At 31.2% G+C, this 21,149-nt stretch overlaps 1 protein-coding gene across 1 annotated transcript in view; it reads left to right on the forward strand.

The window, feature by feature from the left end:
• Positions 1–8,688: 8,688 nt before the first annotated feature.
• Positions 8,689–21,149, forward strand: part of LOC145270274 (uncharacterized) — a 43,388-nt gene continuing 30,927 nt past the window's right edge. The window contains exons 1-2 of the mRNA XM_080125918.1: positions 8,689–10,266; positions 16,598–16,658. Of these exons, the coding sequence (XP_079982044.1) occupies positions 9,911–10,266; positions 16,598–16,658 (417 nt within the window). The 5' untranslated portion in view covers positions 8,689–9,910. The remainder of the gene's footprint in view (positions 10,267–16,597; positions 16,659–21,149) is intronic.

Raw genomic sequence — 21,149 nt, forward strand, 5'->3', positions numbered from 1 at the left:
GAAGGAAGGGTGTATTGTAACTATTCTGTACTTTCACCTAACAATTCAATTAAAAAAAAGGGTAAATATGAAGAATTACTCCACCCTCAAATTCCTTTAAAATTACCACTCTTAAAGGTTTTCGAGGTCGCTGAAAATGAAAATAACGTTTGAAATTACGGCAAACGAGTAGTTTCCAAAATTTAATTTACTTGTAAACTGGTTTATTAATTGTAGAAAACAAAAAACAAACGGGAGAAAAAAGGAGCTCAAAATGAAAGAAAAATAAATCAAATTAGGGTTTGTATCGTATCACTGTACACATAGATTCGAAAAAGTTGTCAAAAAACAAATATATAACAAATAAATGTTACCAAAGGCAAGATAACTTACTTTTCTACCAAACTGGATATATTTTTCGTGTTTTTATTCAATCTAACATGTTTATTCAGCTCGAAAACCATACAGTGTTTACCGATGTATTGGACCATTCAAGATGGCGTCTGACTTTCTCTTTAACACGGTAAGTTTAGGAAAAGGTGTTATAAATAAAAAAACTGGATAAAATACTGTTAAAACTCGCTCAATATATGTTACCGTGACATAGGATGACATATATTCGGCGGGGTTTTAATAGTATGTTGTCTAGTTTTTTTTTATTTATTTATAATACCTTTCCCAAACTTGCCGTGTTAAAGAGGGAATAAGCGCCATCTTGAATTTTCCAATACATCGGTAACCACTGTATGTTTTTCGAGCTGAATAAACATGTTACATTGAATAAAAACACGAAAAATATATCCAGTTTGGTAGAAAAGTAACTTATCTTGTCTTTGGTAACATTTATTTGTTATATATTTGTTTTTTTGACAACTTTTTCAAATCTATGTGTACAGTAATACAAACCCACAAATTATTTTTACAACTGTATCCATCCGTATTATAAGATTTGTGTGACGTCACTTCTAATGTAAATAAAGAAGTGCGGAGCGTCAGGATAACCGAAATTAACATCAGAAATCGTAACAAGCCTTAAGCGTCAGTTTTGCACTTATGTCCGGCAAAGTCGAGAGTAAGTTCGACAAGGGTCACACCAGATGTTACTCTGTAAAATCACGATATTACGAATCATTACGAATTTGAATTTGATCAAATAAATTAAACGAACAAAATATAAATGTATACAAAATAAAACACAGTTGAACGTTACACTATTGTTGTCTTGCTTGTAATAATTTCAAATTTATAGAAAAAGTAAATGTTTAAAAAAAAGCATGAAACTTAAAATAAATAAAAACAAATATTTTAAAACTTGATGTAAAAAACGTGAAACTTCGTCGTGCTTAATAAATAAAAAGCATAAAACTTAAAATATTTTAAGAAATATTTTAAAATAAAAAAAATATTTTTTAAATATTTTTTAATTCTAAGTTTAGAAAATTTAATAATTCGTAATATCGTGATTTGACGGTGTAAAATACTGATGCGACCTTTCTAAAGTTGTCGAACTTACTCGACTTTGCCGGGTGTAAGTGCAAGACTATCCTTTAAGCACTGACAAATATAATCTAAACTTGGCAGGAAAACAAATGTTTACAAGAGGAACGAAATAATGATTACACCGGGTTCTGATGACCTAAATTTCTTGTTTTTTAACAATTGATTTTCTATTAAAATAATTTTTAACGTTTTAATCGTGTTTTAAATTTGTTTAGTTTATATACTGATTTGTTTTATTATTAATAATAATATCAACTTGATAGGAAACAATTCGTACAGTTCAATAATGATCAAACATTTTTATACGAGGAACGAAATAGAGATTACACCGTGTTACGATGACCTGAATTCATTGTTCATATTAGCAATTTTCTCTTTAAATAATTACACGTTTAAATCGTGTTTTTAATGTTTTAATTTTTTTCTTTTATATTTTCATATATTTTATTTCTTAATGCATTGGACACACAAAACAAAAGTTGTATCAATTTAATTTACATAGCCTAACAAACAAAAACAACTTTTCTGTTTTGAACAGAAAAGAAAAGAAAAAAATCATCCATTTTTTTTTTTTTCCCGTATTGAATTCCTGGAATGAAAGGTTAGTTTATTTTTCTTCCTTTTTTACACTTTCGAAAATATCATTAATTAAATTTTTAAATACTCGAGTTTGCATTACTGTACACATAGATTCGAAAAAGTTGTCAAAAAACAAATATATAACAAATAAATGTTATCAAAGGCAAGATAAGTTACTGTTCTACCTAACTGGATAGGTTTTTAGTGGTTTTATTGATTGTAACATGTTTATTCAGTTCGAAAAACATACAGTGTTTACCGATGTATTGGAAAATTTAAAATGATGCCCGAATCTCTCTTTGACACAGAAATGGAGTTATAAAAAAAAATTTAAATAGACAAAATACGGTTAAAAACTCGCTCAATATATATTACCGTGACATAACCTAACATATATTCGGTGGGGTTTTAACAGTATTTTGCATATTTTCTTTATTTGTAACTGCTTTTCTCAAACTTACCGTGCCAAAGAGAGACTCGGGCACCATTTTAAATTTATTGTGACAACTTTTTCGAATCTATGTGTACAGTAATACAAACTCAAAACTTTGCAAAAAGTGTCGTGACATATACTTGATTTATTTCTGCAAGTATTTGATTTAATTTTCGATTCATGAGGGATTATCGGTTCTCCTGAAATGACCAACTCATGTCAGCCAATTCTTCTTTTTCTAACAGAATATTCGGCAGTATTTTTCAAAATAAACAAACACTTATATATAAGTTAAAACATTAAAATAAAAATGATCTAGGTTGGTAGAAAATAACTTATATTTCCTTTGGTAACATTTCTTTGTTTTATATGTTTTTTTTCAGTAAGTTTTCGCTTTTCGTTCATACTACAAGATAATAATAAATAAATAGGATGGCACTTTTAAAAAATCTCAAGTATAAATTTGAATATTAAAATTTAAAAACGCCAACAACGATATTATGTGTTAAGCATTGATTTATTTATATTTTATTTATTATGTTTTATTTATTCTATGCTTAAATGTTTTACGCATTTTTTATTATTGTTAATCATCTCTCCCTTTTAATAGTAACTTAATCATAAAGGAAAAAAGTCGTTCATAAAATCATGTGTAATTCTCTCCCTGCTCCCTGTTTTCTTGACTATATGAACATACAAAAACTTTACTTTGATGTAACAGACATATCACATCACAAGTCACTTAGAATTCCTCTGTTAATATGACCCTAATATATAGTATCCCATCATGTTTCAGTATCAATGTGTGTTGATTTGAGGGAATACATTGTTTTATTAAGCAAAGAGTAAAACATAAAAATCCTGACCAAACAACCATACATAAGAATTCTAACGATTTTGCTACAAAGAAAATAAATTAACAAGAATAAGCATGCTGGAATAATCAGGGACACATAGAATCGCAAAAGATAGGATTTCTGGAAAATCTATAATAGTGTAGTGAATAATGGGTAATCAGTAATTCCTCCACTAAGCAAAAACCAGAAGGTTACATGCACAGATACGGAGAAGGCAGAACTAATTGCCCAGCGATTCTCCTCCAACTCCACCTTAGAGCCAACAAACGACTCCCTCCCAAAATTCCCTATGCAGACTGTAGCCATATTAGATGATGTAAAAATCAACCCTTCTCATGTCTGCGATATCATAAAAAACTTAGATACCTCAAAGGCGTGTGAGCCTGATCTCACCTCTGCTATACTAATTAAGAAATGTTTAACTGAGCTAGCCCCCATACTTCCAAGCTCTACAATAAATGCCTTGCTGAATTTTGCTTCCATAATAGCTGGAAGATTGCCTTTGTGGCCCTCTCAATTATCTCCCCATTAGTCTCCTCCCACTCTTCACTAAAATCTTAGGAAGCTTAATTAATGAAGCATTAGTTTATCACCTCGCAAAAGCAAATATTCTCTCTGACAAACAGCAAGGATTCAGGAAATGTCATTCTACTGCAGATATTTTAACAGTCAACGAGTGAGGCCAGGGCTGTAGTCCTTAATATATCCAAAGCGTTAGAAAAAGTCCACCAATAGGAGCTGCTAAAGAAAATTAAATCGTACAGTATAACTGGACGTATACTAAATAGGATAAGATCCTTCCTAGATAAGAGAAGCATACAGGTTATCATTGATGGAAGTATATCCAAGCAGCATAACATTAATGCAAGAGTGCCTCAGGGGTCGATCCTGGCTGTACTAATGCAGAAGTTTAAATGGAACATAACCCAACATCTTGTTAACGTTTCCTAGATATGGCCCCAAATAGTACCCCTGTTATGTCATAGTGGCGATATGCCTTGCTAGGGGTGAACGTGAGAAAAAAACAAGTTATATTTTCTAAATATTTTAATCTGAAAAAATATATATGTCTAACAAAACATAACCGTATTACTTTGTGTAGGGATTGAGTTATGCTTCATAAAAATCCATTTTATTTAGAAATTAGCTTTAGCTTGCATATAACACATCAAGTGTCCCATGTCTCACTATGTCGTGTACCAATCTCTTACTCTCTTTCAAAATTAATAAATCGTTGCTCTAAATATATTCGTAAATTTTTTTATGGCATTTTCACCCCAAACAAGGCACATTTCCACTTTGGGGTAGAGGGCTACTATCAGGAACATAAGCATCAGGGGTACTGTGTTGGGAGTTAGACAGCAAGATGTCGGTTAACGTTACACTTGAACTTCTGCATGTCAGTACAGTTGGGGAAGTAGGTACCCGGAAGGGAATTCCAAAGTCTAGCTGTTCTGGGGAAGAAACTACTGAAGTAGAATGCTCTCTTACATCTAGGGATCTCTACCGTGAAGGGGTGGGATTTAGCTGCCTATTGGGTCTGTCGGGGTTATTTACGTCGTCGAGGCAAGCGTGCTTGCAGTTTGTCAGAGAATTCACCGTTAAAGTACTTGTAGAACAGGCAGAAGGATGCAAAATTTCGTTTATGGGACAGAGGGTGAAGTTTAGATGACAGTTCAGGACCTATCAGATTGGCGACTCTCTTTTGAACCTTGTCTAGGAGCGAGAGATAAGTGGCAGATGCACCAGCCCAAATATGACAACAATACTCCATACATGGGCGAATGGTGGCCTCAGAGAGGTATAAGATACTTTCAGGCGTTAATAGCTTTCTAGCACGGTAGAGACAACTCACCTTCTTTGCAGCAGTCCTGGCAATGTTCTCAATGTAATTGTTCCAACTCATATTTCCTGCGAACGTAAGGCCAGGGAGTTTAAAAGATGTACTTTCAGATAAAGAGTCATTGGCCATTGCTATTGGCGGTAGGGAAGGCTTTTTGTAATTATTGAAGGAAACAAGTTTAGTCTTGGCAGCATTGAATGTGATCATCCATTTTTGTCCCCATTCCACTACAGATCAGAGGTCATCCTCTAGTGTTTCTGCCATTTCTTAAGATATGTGTTCATTTGTTTTCCTGTCATGTCTTTTATAGAGCGTGGTGTCGTCAGCATGCATACCATCTCACAGACAATTTTGTCAGGGAGGTCATTTATAAATATTAGGAATAAAAGATGTCCAAAGATAGTTTTAGAAAACATTTCTTCAACTTGAAAAATGAAAAATATGTTGAGTAAACAACTTCTAATAAATTACTTCATAAGTCTGTACTTTATAAAGCACACACAAAATGGATAGTTACAGCTCAGACCTGTTTGATAAGTCTATCTAATTGAATTCTTACATAAAGAAGAAGTGCAACCACACAATATATATATTGTCTGATTATTATGTAAATATAAATAAGTATTGATACAACACATAACCATTTTAAGGCCAATCGATTTGGCAGATGAGTTGTTACACACTCCTTACACATAATACAACTTATCCAAGATAATATTGGTCTATTTTCTAAACAAATTATACATCATTATTAATTTGATGACGTCACCCCAGCCGGCCTGAACTTCATAAACCATGTGCAAAGTGGCAGCTCAAAAATGAGAAATAAGCTTCGTCAACCTGCATATTAGCTAACTTTATCACTACCAACGTATGGTCCGTAATATGTTAAAATATATCAATTTATAATAACTTCTCTTGAATTTGAACAATTTTTTTATTTTTCCGTAAAAGGGCTCTTAAAATCTATAATACTGGTGATTCAAGTTTAATTCTAACATGTTTCAACAGTTCATTAAGACATGCTTTGTGAAACTCAGGCAGTTCTCACTAAAGAGGATAATTAAGTACAATATTGAAACTCATTCAATATATGTTATCGTGACAGGTGGACATATATTCGATGCAAGAAGTTTTAGCTTGAAGTCTTTCAAAGAGAACACACTGCATATGGTAATCTTTGAAATCTTTCAAGCAGAACACAATTCATATGGTAATATTTAAAGTATTTTAAACAGAACACAATGCAGATGGTAATCTCTGAAGTCTTTCAAGCAGAACACAATGCAGATGGTAATATTTGCTTTGAAGACGTATAAGATTCTTTCGTGTCTAACTAGTTTTCTAGTGGAGTTGAGTAATTCCCACCTCGTTAGTAATGTTCTCACTATGTGAATAGTGTACTTAATAATTAGTAAATTACAATTTTATTTTAACTAATTGTTAAGGATTAAACATTTACTCGCGGATAATTTAAACACATGTACGGTAAGATGAATTAGCGATACTTAAACATTTGAGAAATAAATGAAAAGAGAAATAAACTAACTTTAAAATAGACTTTTCCCTGAATTATTTTTCTTTTACCTGAATTATTTTTCTTTTAGTAACTAAATAAGCCCCATTTTCGGGAAATGCTGATAGTTTTGATAATTTTACATATTCTTATATAAAATATGTGTGTATGTGCTGTTGCATAATAGGGTGGTTCATATTGGAGAGAGACGGGACATGTATATAACACTGATGTTAAGGAGAGTGGCATTTATAACAGGGAGGAGACATGTTCCTTTATTACATACGATTGGTTGCAATGATTTCACATCCAGGAATTCAAGTCGACTACATGATTAAAACTCTCCCTCGCTTCCAAAGGGAACTGCATTCTCTGACAATGTCAGCTCTCTCTCTAACTTGACTCTCCCCCTGTCTCAAACTAGCAAACTATATTGGCAATTCATTTCTACATGACGTCATACGTGTATTTGGCCACGTGATCGATCCATGTGGCCTAAACGTGGATTGGTTCAGAACGTTTCCAAACCACTTTTGCAGACAATTAATTTTCTCTAACCTATTTTTCGACCTAACTTATTTTTCAACATATTTCAATTTGCTATTGTTCGTTCTTCTAATTGACCTTATTTTAATTCAGTTTTCATGAAAAAGAATTTTACAATCAAAACTCCTTTTACTCAAACATATCTATTTTATATTAATTTGAACAATGCGAATTCCTTCCTGAATCTATTTCCGAACCTTGCTTACAACCTCGGTCTATATAATCTCATTTTTACTTGTTCAAGGTTTTTCTCACTTACAAGAAAGGGGAAACCTTTCTTGTTACAGTGCTTGAGGACGGCGGAAATAATTGTATGCAAGAAAAAACTTTTCTGGAGAGATTTCTCTCATTAGGACAATGGTAAACATAACGTTAGATACACACACATTCACACGCACACACACACACACACACACTCACACACATATATATGCCTGTGTGTGCCTTGTTTTGTTGCCCTGATTTATTCAAAAAAATTCAAGTATAAATGTCTCTAGCCCATATCATAAGCAACACCTTTATTAACTAGTTTTGATATCAGTTTATTTTTCAAACGTGTTTCATGTGTTGCATGTTGGTTTAAATTAATCAAAAGGTTGTAAGTTTAAGTCAATAATATTGGCAACAAAAAAAAACAGATCCCTAATACTATATGAATTGCAATACTAAAAATAGCAAGTTTCGTTTATTTGTTTTATTTTCATATGTTACTGCTTAAGCGCTTTTATTGAATTTTAATGGGCCATAATTTTCTTTACACAGTATTTTGTAGACTATTAAAGCCTTATGTAGCAGAGAACAGAGACACTTGTACAAAACTTTATGTATGCTTGTGTAGAGAGTTGTTTTATCTGGCAGATTTAGCAAATAGTGATAAAAACGTCACACATCACAAAGATAATATTTATATTCGCGAACAATGTGTGTTTAATAATCCAATAAATCATAAGATAACAAAGTAAATAGATATTCTTATGTCAAATATAGTCATGTGCTTGAGGAAGGCAGAAACAATTGTATGCAAAAAACTTATATCTTACTATAACATTACATTAAGATGCACACACACACACACACACACACACACACATATATATATATATATATATATATATATATATATATATATATATATATATATATATATATATATCAATGTGTATTGTTTTGTTGCCACAATTAATTCATTAAAATTCCGGGTATAATTGTCTCTGTCATAAGCAACACGTGTATCAACTAGTTCCGTGTTAAGTTTTAAATATCAGCTTATTTTCATATGTATTTAATGCGGCGTGTTTGTTTAAACTAATTAAAATAAACAATATGCAGTAATGAAATTTCGTTTATTTTTTTTTCAGATGTTCCAGCTTTAACGTATTTATTGAATTTCAATGGATTATAGTATTACTTTTCGTGGAAGACAACAAGCAAAAACTTTATTTAGACATTTGTGTGAAGATGTGTTTTATTTGGCAGATTAAGCGAATGGTAATAGCAAGGCCACACATCTTGAAGATCATAATTTTTATAACAAAGTGTTGATGATTTTGGTCGAGTAGCAACTTTATTAAAACAGCAAGTACACATTGGAAAAAGGTCACATTCCTATGAAGTGTACAGATGTACTTTCAAAAATCAGAAATGAGAAATCACGCTGGGAGAAACAACATTCTAGTGCAGTTGTGGAGCTTGTTCTGGAAAATCAGATTTAGTGACACATATGAGGATACTTTTTCCATAGAAGTAAAACCTGACCAAATATTCAAAATCAAATAGTATTCACTGCCCAAATAAGATCTCTTCACTGTGGCTAACCCACATTAGCTTTTCCGAGGAATGGTGCACCTTCTCCAAGTGATCTTACCTCAAGTAATTGCACGAATATGGAAATTCAACCAGACTAGATAAATTCTTGTCCTGAAAGCCATAAAGACCAAGAGACCAAAATGAAAGATATACTACAACGTATAAAAATGGTTAATTGAGGAGAGGAAAATTATGTTCTCAATTTCTTTACTATATCAGTGTTTGAGAAATGAAAAACTTAAATAGAACAATCGAATATCTATGTATATCATATAGTTATGTATTTCTTATAGAGTTCAAGTGTTAGCCCCAGGTTGTAGGCCCCTTGGTTTCTTAGAACATCGCCTGAAGTAAAATAAAACAAAAGGAAAAAACTACATTCTAGTGAAGTTTGTGGGCTTTTTTTCTAAAAGAATCTACGCTAGTGAAACATGAGAACTCACACTGGGGAAAAGCCACATTGTTGTGGAGTTTGTAAATTTTCTTTTTCTAAAAAATCTACGTTAGTGAAGCATATGAGAACTCACACTGGGGAAAAACCATATTCTTGTGAAGTTTGTGGACTGTCTTTTTCTCAAAAATCTACATTAATGAAACATATGAGAACACACACTGGTGAAAAGCCATATTCTTGTGCGATGTGTGGATATTCTTGTTCTTCAAAATCAACATTAGTGATACATAATAGACGTCACACTAAGGAACAGCCACATTCTTGTGAAGTGTGTGGATATTCTTGTTCTGAAAAATCAAATTTAGTAAAACATATGAGAATTCACACTGGGGAAAAACCACATTCTTGTGAGGTGTGTGGATATTCTTTTTCTCAAAAATCTACGTTAGTAGAACATATGAGAACTCACACTGGCGAAAAGCCATATTCTTGTTCGGTGTGTAGATATTCTTGTTCTTCAAAATCAACGTTAGTGATACATAATAGAACTCACACTAGGGAAAAGCCATATACTTGTGAAGTGTGTGGATATTCTTGTTCTGAAAAGTCAAATTTAGTCAAACATATGAGAACGCACACCGGGGAAAAGCCATACTCTTGTGAAATTTGTGGATATTCTTATTCTCAAAAACCACATTTAGTTACTCATATGAGAAGTCACACTGGGGAAAAGCCATATTCTTGTACAGTATGTGAATATTCTTGTTCTTATAAATCTAGTTTATCGATACATATGAAAAACAGACACAGTTCGTAAACCCTATTGTTGTAAAATGTATTTCTACAAAAACTTCTAATGTGAGAAGCTACAGAATTGTTCTATACCACATAGTCTCTGAATAATATAAACATACCAGTTGTAGTTGAATTAAATTGCATCAAAATCTTAATAAATAGTTAGATACAATCTCTGGAACAGATCACAGCTGTAGGAGTACGTTCATACTTAATAGAACCATTTACTTTATATTTAAGAATGTCATCTGCAAAAGGCAAGTATTTGATTCATTAAAGCTTTCTGATGTGAAAAAGAAAAGACAATTGATTTTTTGCTGATGTAAAAATAGGAGGGGAAACATTATTTTGGAACACTATAAATATTTTGGTCTCATAAATAAAGTGCAAGCAATTTATAAAAATAAATAATATATAAAAAAACAATAATGTGTAAGAACGATTGAGTAATTATAAGAAATCAAGTTTTGTTATACATTTGAGAATTCACGAAGACAGGACAGTTCTTGGATGACCTTTGCCAGGAGTATTTAAGGATATAGACAGGGATGCCACACTGTAATAGCGCAAAGGTATGAGCCTTCAATTTTATGAGAAAATCATCATTGTAAGATAAAAATTGATTTTGACAAATAGTCTACAAGGAAATCACACGTTTTCTCACTCGAAAATATAGAATATTGTTGCTCAGTGCTGGTTTTTTTATGATCTTCAACAAGCCAGCAATGTATTAATTCTATCATGACGCACGAACCATGAAATAAACCTTTCTTCAACAAGCCAACAATGTATTAATTCTATCATGACGCACGAAACATGAACTAAACTCTTCTTCAACAAGCCAACAATGTATTAATTCTATCATGACGCACGAACCATGAAATAAACTTTTCTTCAACAATCAGCAATGTATTAATTCTGTCATGACGCACGAACCATGAAATAAACTTTTCTTCAACAAGCCAGCAATGTATTAATTCTATCATGACGCACGAAACATGAACTAAACCTTTCTTCAACAAGTCAGCAATGTATTAATTCTATCATGACGCACGAACCATGAAATAAACTTTTCTTCAACAAGTCAGCAATGTATTAATTCTATCATGACGCACGAACCATGAAATAAACTTTTCTTCAACAATCAGCAATGTATTCTATCATGACGCACGAACCATGAAATAAACTTTCCTTCAACAAGCCAGCAATGTATTAATTCTATCATGACGCACGAACCATAGAAATAAACTTTTCTTCAACAAGTCAGCAATGTATTAATTCTATCATGACGCACGAACCATGAAATAAACTTTTCTTCAACAAGTCAGCAATGTATTAATTCTATCATGACGCACGAACCATGAAATAAACTTTTCTTCAACAAGCCAGCAATGTATTAATTCTATCATGACGCACGAACCATGAAATAAACTTTTCTTCAACAAGTCAGCAATGTATTAATTCTATCATGACGCACGAACCATGAAATAAACTTTCCTTCAACAAGTCAGCAATGTATTAATTCTATCATGACGCACGAACCATGAAATAAACTTTTCTTCAACAAGCCAGCAATGTATTCATTCTATGATGACGCACGAACCATGACATAAACCTTTCTTCAACAATCAGCAATGTATTAATTCTATCATGACGCACGAACCATGAAATAAACTTTTCTTCAACAAGCCAGCAATGTATTAATTCTATCATGACGCACGATACATGAACTAAACCTTTCTTCAACAAGCCAACAATGTATTAATTCTATCAGGACGCACGAAAAATGAAATAAACTCTTCTTCAACAAGCCAACAATGTATTAATTCTATGAGTACGCACGAACCATGAAATAAACTTTTCTTCAACAAGCCGGCAATCTATTAATTCTATGATGACGCACGAACCATGAAATAAACTTTTCTTCAACAAGCTAGCAATGTATTAATTCTATCATGACGAACGAAACATGAAATAAACTTTTCTTCAACAAGCCGGCAATGTATTAATTCTATGATGACGCATGAACCATGAAATAAACTTTTCTTCAACAAGCCAGCAATGTGTAAATTCTATCAGGACGCATGAACCATGAACTTAACTTTTCTTCAACAAGTCAGCAATGTATTCAATCTATCATGACGCACGAACCATGAACTATACTCTTCTTCAACAAGCGAGCAATGTATTAATTCTATCATGACGCACGAACCATGAAATAAACCTTTCTTCAACAAGCCAACAATGTATTAATTCTATCATGACGCACGAAACATGAACTAAACTCTTCTTCAACAAGCCAACAATGTATTAATTCTATGATGACGCACGAACCATGAAATAAACTTTTCTTCAACAAGTCAGCAATGTATTAATTCTATGATCACGCACGAACCATGAAATAAATTTTTCTTAAACAAGCCAGCAATGTATTAATTCTATGATGACGCACGAACAATGAAATAAACTTTTCTTCAATAAGCCGGCAATGTATTAATTCTATCATGACGCACGAACCATGAAATAAACTTTTCTTCAATAAGCCAGCAATGTATTAATTTTATCATGATGCACGAACCATGAAATAAACTTTCTTCAACAAGTCAGCAATGTATTAATTCTATCATGACGCATGAACCATGAAATAAACTTTTCTTCAACAAGTCAGCAATGTATTAATTCTATCATGACGCACGAACCATGAAATAAACTTTTCTTCAACAAGTCAGCAATGTATTAATTCTATCATGACGCACGAACCATGAAATAAACTTTTCTTCAACAATCAGCAATGTATTAATTCTGTCATGACGCACGAACCATGAAATAAACTTTTCTTCAACAAGCCAGCAATGTATTAATTCTATCATGACGCACGAAACATGAACTAAACCTTTCTTCAACAAGTCAGCAATGTATTAATTCTATCATGACGCACGAACCATGAAATAAACTTTTCTTCAACAAGTCAGCAATGTATTAATTCTATCATGACGCACGAACCATGAAATAAACTTTTCTTCAACAATCAGCAATGTATTCTATCATGACGCACGAACCATGAAATAAACTTTCCTTCAACAAGCCAGCAATGTATTAATTCTATCATGACGCACGAACCATAGAAATAAACTTTTCTTCAACAAGTCAGCAATGTATTAATTCTATCATGACGCACGAACCATGAAATAAACTTTTCTTCAACAAGTCAGCAATGTATTAATTCTATCATGACGCACGAACCATGAAATAAACTTTTCTTCAACAAGCCAGCAATGTATTAATTCTATCATGACGCACGAACCATGAAATAAACTTTTCTTCAACAAGTCAGCAATGTATTAATTCTATCATGACGCACGAACCATGAAATAAACTTTCCTTCAACAAGTCAGCAATGTATTAATTCTATCATGACGCACGAACCATGAAATAAACTTTTCTTCAACAAGCCAGCAATGTATTCATTCTATGATGACGCACGAACCATGACATAAACCTTTCTTCAACAATCAGCAATGTATTAATTCTATCATGACGCACGAACCATGAAATAAACTTTTCTTCAACAAGCCAGCAATGTATTAATTCTATCATGACGCACGATACATGAACTAAACCTTTCTTCAACAAGCCAACAATGTATTAATTCTATCAGGACGCACGAAAAATGAAATAAACTCTTCTTCAACAAGCCAACAATGTATTAATTCTATGAGTACGCACGAACCATGAAATAAACTTTTCTTCAACAAGCCGGCAATCTATTAATTCTATGATGACGCACGAACCATGAAATAAACTTTTCTTCAACAAGCTAGCAATGTATTAATTCTATCATGACGAACGAAACATGAAATAAACTTTTCTTCAACAAGCCGGCAATGTATTAATTCTATGATGACGCATGAACCATGAAATAAACTTTTCTTCAACAAGCCAGCAATGTGTAAATTCTATCAGGACGCATGAACCATGAACTTAACTTTTCTTCAACAAGTCAGCAATGTATTCAATCTATCATGACGCACGAACCATGAACTATACTCTTCTTCAACAAGCGAGCAATGTATTAATTATATCATGGCGCACGAACACTGAACAAAACTCTTCTTCAACAAGCCTGCAATGTATTAATTTTATCATGACGCACGATCACTGAACTTGACTCTTCTTCAACAAGCCAGCAATGTATTAATTCTATCATGACGCACGAACCATGAAATAAACTTTTCTTCAACAAGTCAGCAATGTATTAATTCTATCATGACGCACGAACCATAAAATAAACTTTTCTTCAACAAGTCAGCAATGTATTAATTCTATCATGACGCACGATACATGAACTAAACTTTTCTTCAACAAGCATGCAATGTATTAATTTTATCATGATGCACGAACTATGAACTAAACATTTCTTCAACAAGTCAGCAATGTATTTATTCTATCATGACGCACGAACCATGAAATAAACTTTTCTTCAACAAGCCTGCAATGTATTAATTTTATCATGACGCACGATCACTGAACTTGACTCTTCTTCAACAAGCCAGCAATGTATTAATTCTATCATGACGCACGAACCATGAAATAAACTTTCCTTCAACAAGTCAGCAATGTATTAATTCTATCATGACGCACGAACCATGAAATACACTTTTCTTCAACAAGCCAGCAATGAATTTATTCTATCATGACGCACGAAACATGAACTAAACTTTTCTTCAACAAGCATGCAATGTATTAATTTTATCATGATGCACGAACTATGAACTAAACTTTTCTTCAGCAAGTCAGCAATGTATTAATTCTATCATGACGCACGAACCATGAAATAAACTTTTCTTCAACAAGTCAGCAATGTATTAATTCTATCATGACGCACGAACCATGAAATAAACTTTTCTTCAACAAGCCAGCAATGTATTAATTCTATCATGACGCACGAACCATGAAATAAACTTTTCTTCAACCAGTCAGCAATATATTAATTTTATCATGACGCACGAACCATGAAATAAACTTTTCTTCAACAAGTCAGCAATGTATTAATTCTATCATGACGCACGAACCATGAAATAAACTTTTCTTCAACAAGCCAGCAATGTATTAATTCTATCATGACGAACGAACCATGAAATAAACTTTTCTTCAACAAGCCAGCAATGTATTAATTCTATCATGACGCACGAACCCTGAAATAAACTTTTCTTAAACAAGCCAGCAATGTATTAATTCTATCATGACGAACGAACCATGAAATAAACTTTTCTTAAACAAGCCAGCAATGTATTAATTCTATCATGACGAACGAACCATGAAATAAACTTTTCTTCAACAAGCCAGCAATGTATTAATTTTTTCATGATGCACGAACCATGAACTAAACTTTTCTTCAACAAGCCGGCAATGTATTAATTTTATCATGACGCACGAACCATGAACTTAACTTTTCTTCAACAAGCCAGCAATGTATTAATTCTATCATGGCGCACGAACACTGAACAAAACTCTTCTTCAACAAGCCTGCAATGTATTAATTTTATCATGACGCACGATCACTGAACTTGACTCTTCTTCAACAAGCCAGCAATGTATTAATTCTATCATGACGCATGAACACTGAGTTGTTCCCTTCTTCAAACAGCCACCATGGTATTAAATCTATCTTTATATACACTGAGCACCTGTCTTTTTCTTTCTTTCATTCTCCTTCAACAAGCCTGACCTGTATCTAACTGTCGGGTATCTAATCTTTATTTCGACACAACAAACTCTTCAAGACAATTATAAGAACAGGTGCGCATACGAACACCGAACTCTCTTACTAATACATTTCTTTCTTGTACTCTTCTACCAAAGCTACCAACGTGAATGACAAATAAAGTTTATTTGTTAATAGAGAATGAAATATCCATTGCGTTCTATCATTTCTATAAACATTTTGAACCCTTCCTTAACTTAAAAATTCATTAAAAATCAAGAAATTAACCAATTTTAATGAAATGTTCAATATTCATCAGATAATAATCACGAAATATAATAGAATCATTCTTTTTATTTGAATCCTAGTGAACATGTGTTATTCTGTTAAAACAGAAAATTCCTTTACTGAAATTATGGTTTTCAAGTAGTAAAAAATGCAAGAATTCATTTTTTTCTTTTTTTATGAAAATACAGCATCGTAAATTATAACAATTAATTACGAAAAGAAAACCCTCTTATAAATTACTCAATGTTGCATAACTGAAAGAAATTAATTTTATCATTGAATGAAGTAGTGTTTACGTAATATTTTTCCACAAACAAATTATAATTGCAATCAATATTTCCACTTTTTAAATTACAGGTTTCGCATGATGTTTATATCTAAGATTGTTTACTTGCTGCATGAATGTGAAACTTTTAGCGTAACATTATTTTTTCATATTCTTGAAAAATATTTGTTCATAATTTAATTTAAACATTATTTTTACATAATCTTGAAAAATATTTGTTCATAATTTAATTTAAACATTATTTTTACATAATCTTGAGAAATATTTGTTCATAATTTAATTTAAACATTATTTTTACATAATCTTGAAAAATATTTGTTCATAATTTAATTTAAACATTATTTTTACATAATCTTGAAAGATATTTGTTCATAATTTAATTTAAAAGCACAGACATGGAAAAATAATTAACATTTAAAAAATGGTAAAAATCATACAAGCATTCAGGATATGAATGTACGGACACAAGTCTTGTGGGCGGGGGAAATAAAACCAACACCCCCTACGTCCCTTTAACTACTTGACGTCATTTTAATTCAGCCTTTCAACTGTCTGAGATTTTGGGCTTCCGTATAATCTATCTTGGAGAGTTCAGTTTTGTTGACATTCAACGAAGCGAGAAACTCTTGCAGCTATTTTTTTTTGTTTTTTTTTCAAAATTTATCACTTTTGGAAACTAATCAATATTTTTTTTTACATAGGCATCACCACATTATCAAGGCCAAGAGGCCACTCAAGGATAAGGGTTAAAGAGTGTACAATAGAAATTGGACAATAAATATAGTAATCATTAGTAATGAAAATTTGGTACATTTAATAACTTATATAGAACGGCTCATCAAGAACTTATTTACGTTAGACCTGAAGACAACCATATTGTAGTTAGCCGGAAAGCAGGAAAACGGAAGACAATTCCACAGGCGTGCAGTTCTAAGAAAGAAGCTTTGTTCATGGAATCTACGTTTAGGTTTAGGCACAGATAAAGAGTGGGGGAATTATTGATAGTGTTTACAGCTAGACGTGTGTTTCTTGTGAAAGTTTGGCGAGGGGGACCATAGATTGAAGCTCAGTCGAACACTTTCCATGAAAATAACGATACATCAGAGACAAACTCGCAACATCTCTTCTGTGATATGTTTATTATATTTAATTCAATATCTTAGGGCGTTACTTTACTAATTATCATTGAACTCGACCCATAAAACTAATATATATATATATATATCTTTCAAAGGATTTGGAAAATGAATTTATTCAACTTCAACATTTAGTTGAATTAGCTTACCGTGAAAATATTTTGCATAACTGTTTTTTTACATGTACAAATATTATTTTTCCCTTGGAAATAAACTTTAGTCTTTAGTCTTTCAAATACAAAAATTAGTCAGAAACCTACAAAAAAATATGATAAATCGGCTTTCAAAATTATGTCCCCCTATCTTTAATCTACAAAAATGAATAACTTATTATAAACATCGGCTGCAAAGGACTCAATCAAGTAACAAAACAATACCAAGAAAATGCATACACATTTTGGGGGTTGTATTACTGTACACACACTATACAAAATACTATTAAAAGCCCGCCGAATATATGTCAACCTATGTCACTGTAAAATATATTGAGCGAGTTTTTAACAGTATTTTATCCGTTTTTTTGTTTTTTTTATAACACCTTTTCCCAAACTTACCGTGTTAAAGAGAGAGTCAGACGCCATCTTGAATGTTCCAATACATCGGTAAAAACTGTATGGTTTTCGAGCTGAATAAACATGTTACATTGAATAAAAACACGAAAAATATATGCAGTTTGGTAGAAAAGTAACTTATCTTGCCTTTTGATAATATTTATTTGTTATATATTTGTTTTTTGACAACTTTTTCGAATCTATGTGTACAGTAATACAAACCCACATTTTGTTTGCTTTTGTTGTTCTGTCATTTATTTATTTATTTATTAAATGTTGCTTCGCTAATTTAAGTTATTTATACGAAATATTTAGTCCCACGAAATAAAACTGATTTTTGCCTAACAAACGTTTCTTTGTTTAATTCGTATTAATACTTATTTATTTCGCATTTGTTAAGCATTATTCTTAACACTTTAATACTTTTTTTATTTCGCATTTGTAAAGCATTATTCTTAACACTTAAATACTTATTTATTTTGCATTTATTAACCATTATTCTTAACACGTTAATACTTTTTTTTTATTTCGCATTTGTTAAGCATTATTCTTAACACTTAAATATTTATTTATTTCAAATTTGTTAAGCATTATTCTTATCATTTAAATACTTATTGATTTCGCATTTGTTAAGCATTAATCTTAACACTTAAATACTTATTGATTTCGCATTTCTTAAGCATTATTCTTAACACTTAAATACTTATTTATTTCGCATTTGTTAACCATTATTTTTAACACTTAAATACTTATTTATTTCGCATTTGTTAAGCATTATTCTTAACACTTAAATACTTATTTATTTCACATTTGTTAAGCATTATTCTTTACACTTAAATACTTATTTATTTCACATCTGTTAAGCATTATTCTTAACACTTAAATACTTATTTATTTCGCATTTGTTAAGCATTAATCTTAACACTTAAATACTTATTTATTTCGCATTTCTTAAGCATTATTCTTAACACTTAAATACTTATTTATTTCAAATTTGTTAAGAATTATTCTTAACACTTAAATACTTATTTATTTCGCATTTGTTAACCATTATTCTCAACACTTAAATACTTATTTATTTCGCATTTGTTAAGCATTATTCTTAACACTTAAATACTTATTTATTTCAAATTTGTTAAGAATTATTCTTAACACTTAAATACTTATTTATTTCGCATTTGTTAACCATTATTCTTAACACTTAAATACTTATTTATTTCAAATTTGTTAAGAATTATTCTTAACACTTAAATACTTATTTATTTCAAATTTGTTAAGCATTATTCTTAACACTTAAATACTTATTTATTTCAAATTTGTTAAGAATTATTCTTAACACTTAAATACTTATTTATTTCGCATTTGTTAAGCATTATTCTTAACACTTTAATACTTATTTATTTCACATTTGTTAAGCATTATTCTTAACACTTTAATACTTATTTATTTCACATTTGTTAAGCATTATTCTTAACACTTAAATACTTATTTATTTCAAATTTGTTAAGAATTATTCTTAACACTTAAATACTTATTTATTTCGCATTTCTTAAGCATTATTCTTAACACTTAAATACTTATTTATTTCGCATTTGTTACCCATTATTCTTAACACTTAAATACTTATTTATTTCAAATTTGTTAAGAATTATTCTTAACACTTAAATACTTATTTATTTCGCATTTGTTAAGCATTATTTTTAACACTTGAATACTTATTTATTTCAAATTTGTTAAGAATTATTCGTAACACATTAATACTTATTTATTTCACATTTGTTAAGCATTATTCTTAACACTTAAATACTTATTTATTTCGCATTTGTTAAGCATTATTCTTAACACTTAAATACTTATTTATTTCAAATTTGTTAAGAATTATTCTTAACACTTAAATACTTATTTATTTCGCATTTGTTAACCATTATTCTTAACACTTTAATACTTATTTATTTCACATTTGTTAAGCATTATTCTTAACACTTAACTAATGCATTGCATGACCTAAATTCCTGATGTCACCGATTGTACGATTCTATCCTCTTATTTGAGTTTTTATGTGAAATATTCAGTTTTGAATTTTTTAAAATTATTATTATGACGATTTTTTTTTAATTATTTGGACTACTATTCTTATCTTGTATGTTTACAAATTCGACAAAAAATCTATCGAAAATTCTCCGATACCAAAGATAGTGGATAAATCAAAATTAGATGTGATAAAAACGGTTGCGAAATTTTCCAAGATCGTGACCCCCAGCTCTATTAGGAGTCAAGAAACACAAGACTATAAATCAAACCCGCGCGTCTGAACTCTAGTATTGGTAACAAAATAATGGTCGCTCGAAGTATCCGTCGTCAGAACACTTAAATATTTATTGATTTCGCATTTGTTAAGCATTATTCTTAACACTTAACTAATGCATTGCATGACCTAAATTCCTGATTTCACCGATTGTACGATTCGTTCCTGTTATTTGAGTTTTTTGTGTGTGAAATATTCAGTTTTGAATTTTTATTATTATTATTATTATTATTATTATTATTATTATTATTATTGTGACGATTTTTTTAATTATTTGGACTACTATTCTCATCTTGGATGTTTACAAATTCGACAAAAAATCTATCGAAAATTCTCCGACACCAAAGATAATGGATAAATCAAAATTAGATCTAGTAAAAACGGTTGCTAAATTTTCCAAGATCGTGAGTTCCAGCTCTGTTAGGAATCAAGAAACACAAGACTATAAATCAAACCCGTACGTCTGAACTCTAGTATTGGTAACAAAATAATGGTCGCTCGAAGTATCCGTTGTCAGAACAGAACACTGCTCAAGTGCTCAACTGCTGTCCCAATGGAAACACTCCTTTAAATAATTAGCAACATATACAATCATTTCAAGCAGCAGCAATAACAGTAGCAGCAAGAGCAG

Source organism: Euprymna scolopes, chromosome 46 (assembly GCF_053919585.1).
Source record: "Euprymna scolopes isolate OS-2025 chromosome 46, ASM5391958v1, whole genome shotgun sequence".
Classification (NCBI taxonomy): Eukaryota; Metazoa; Mollusca; class Cephalopoda; order Sepiida; family Sepiolidae; genus Euprymna; species Euprymna scolopes.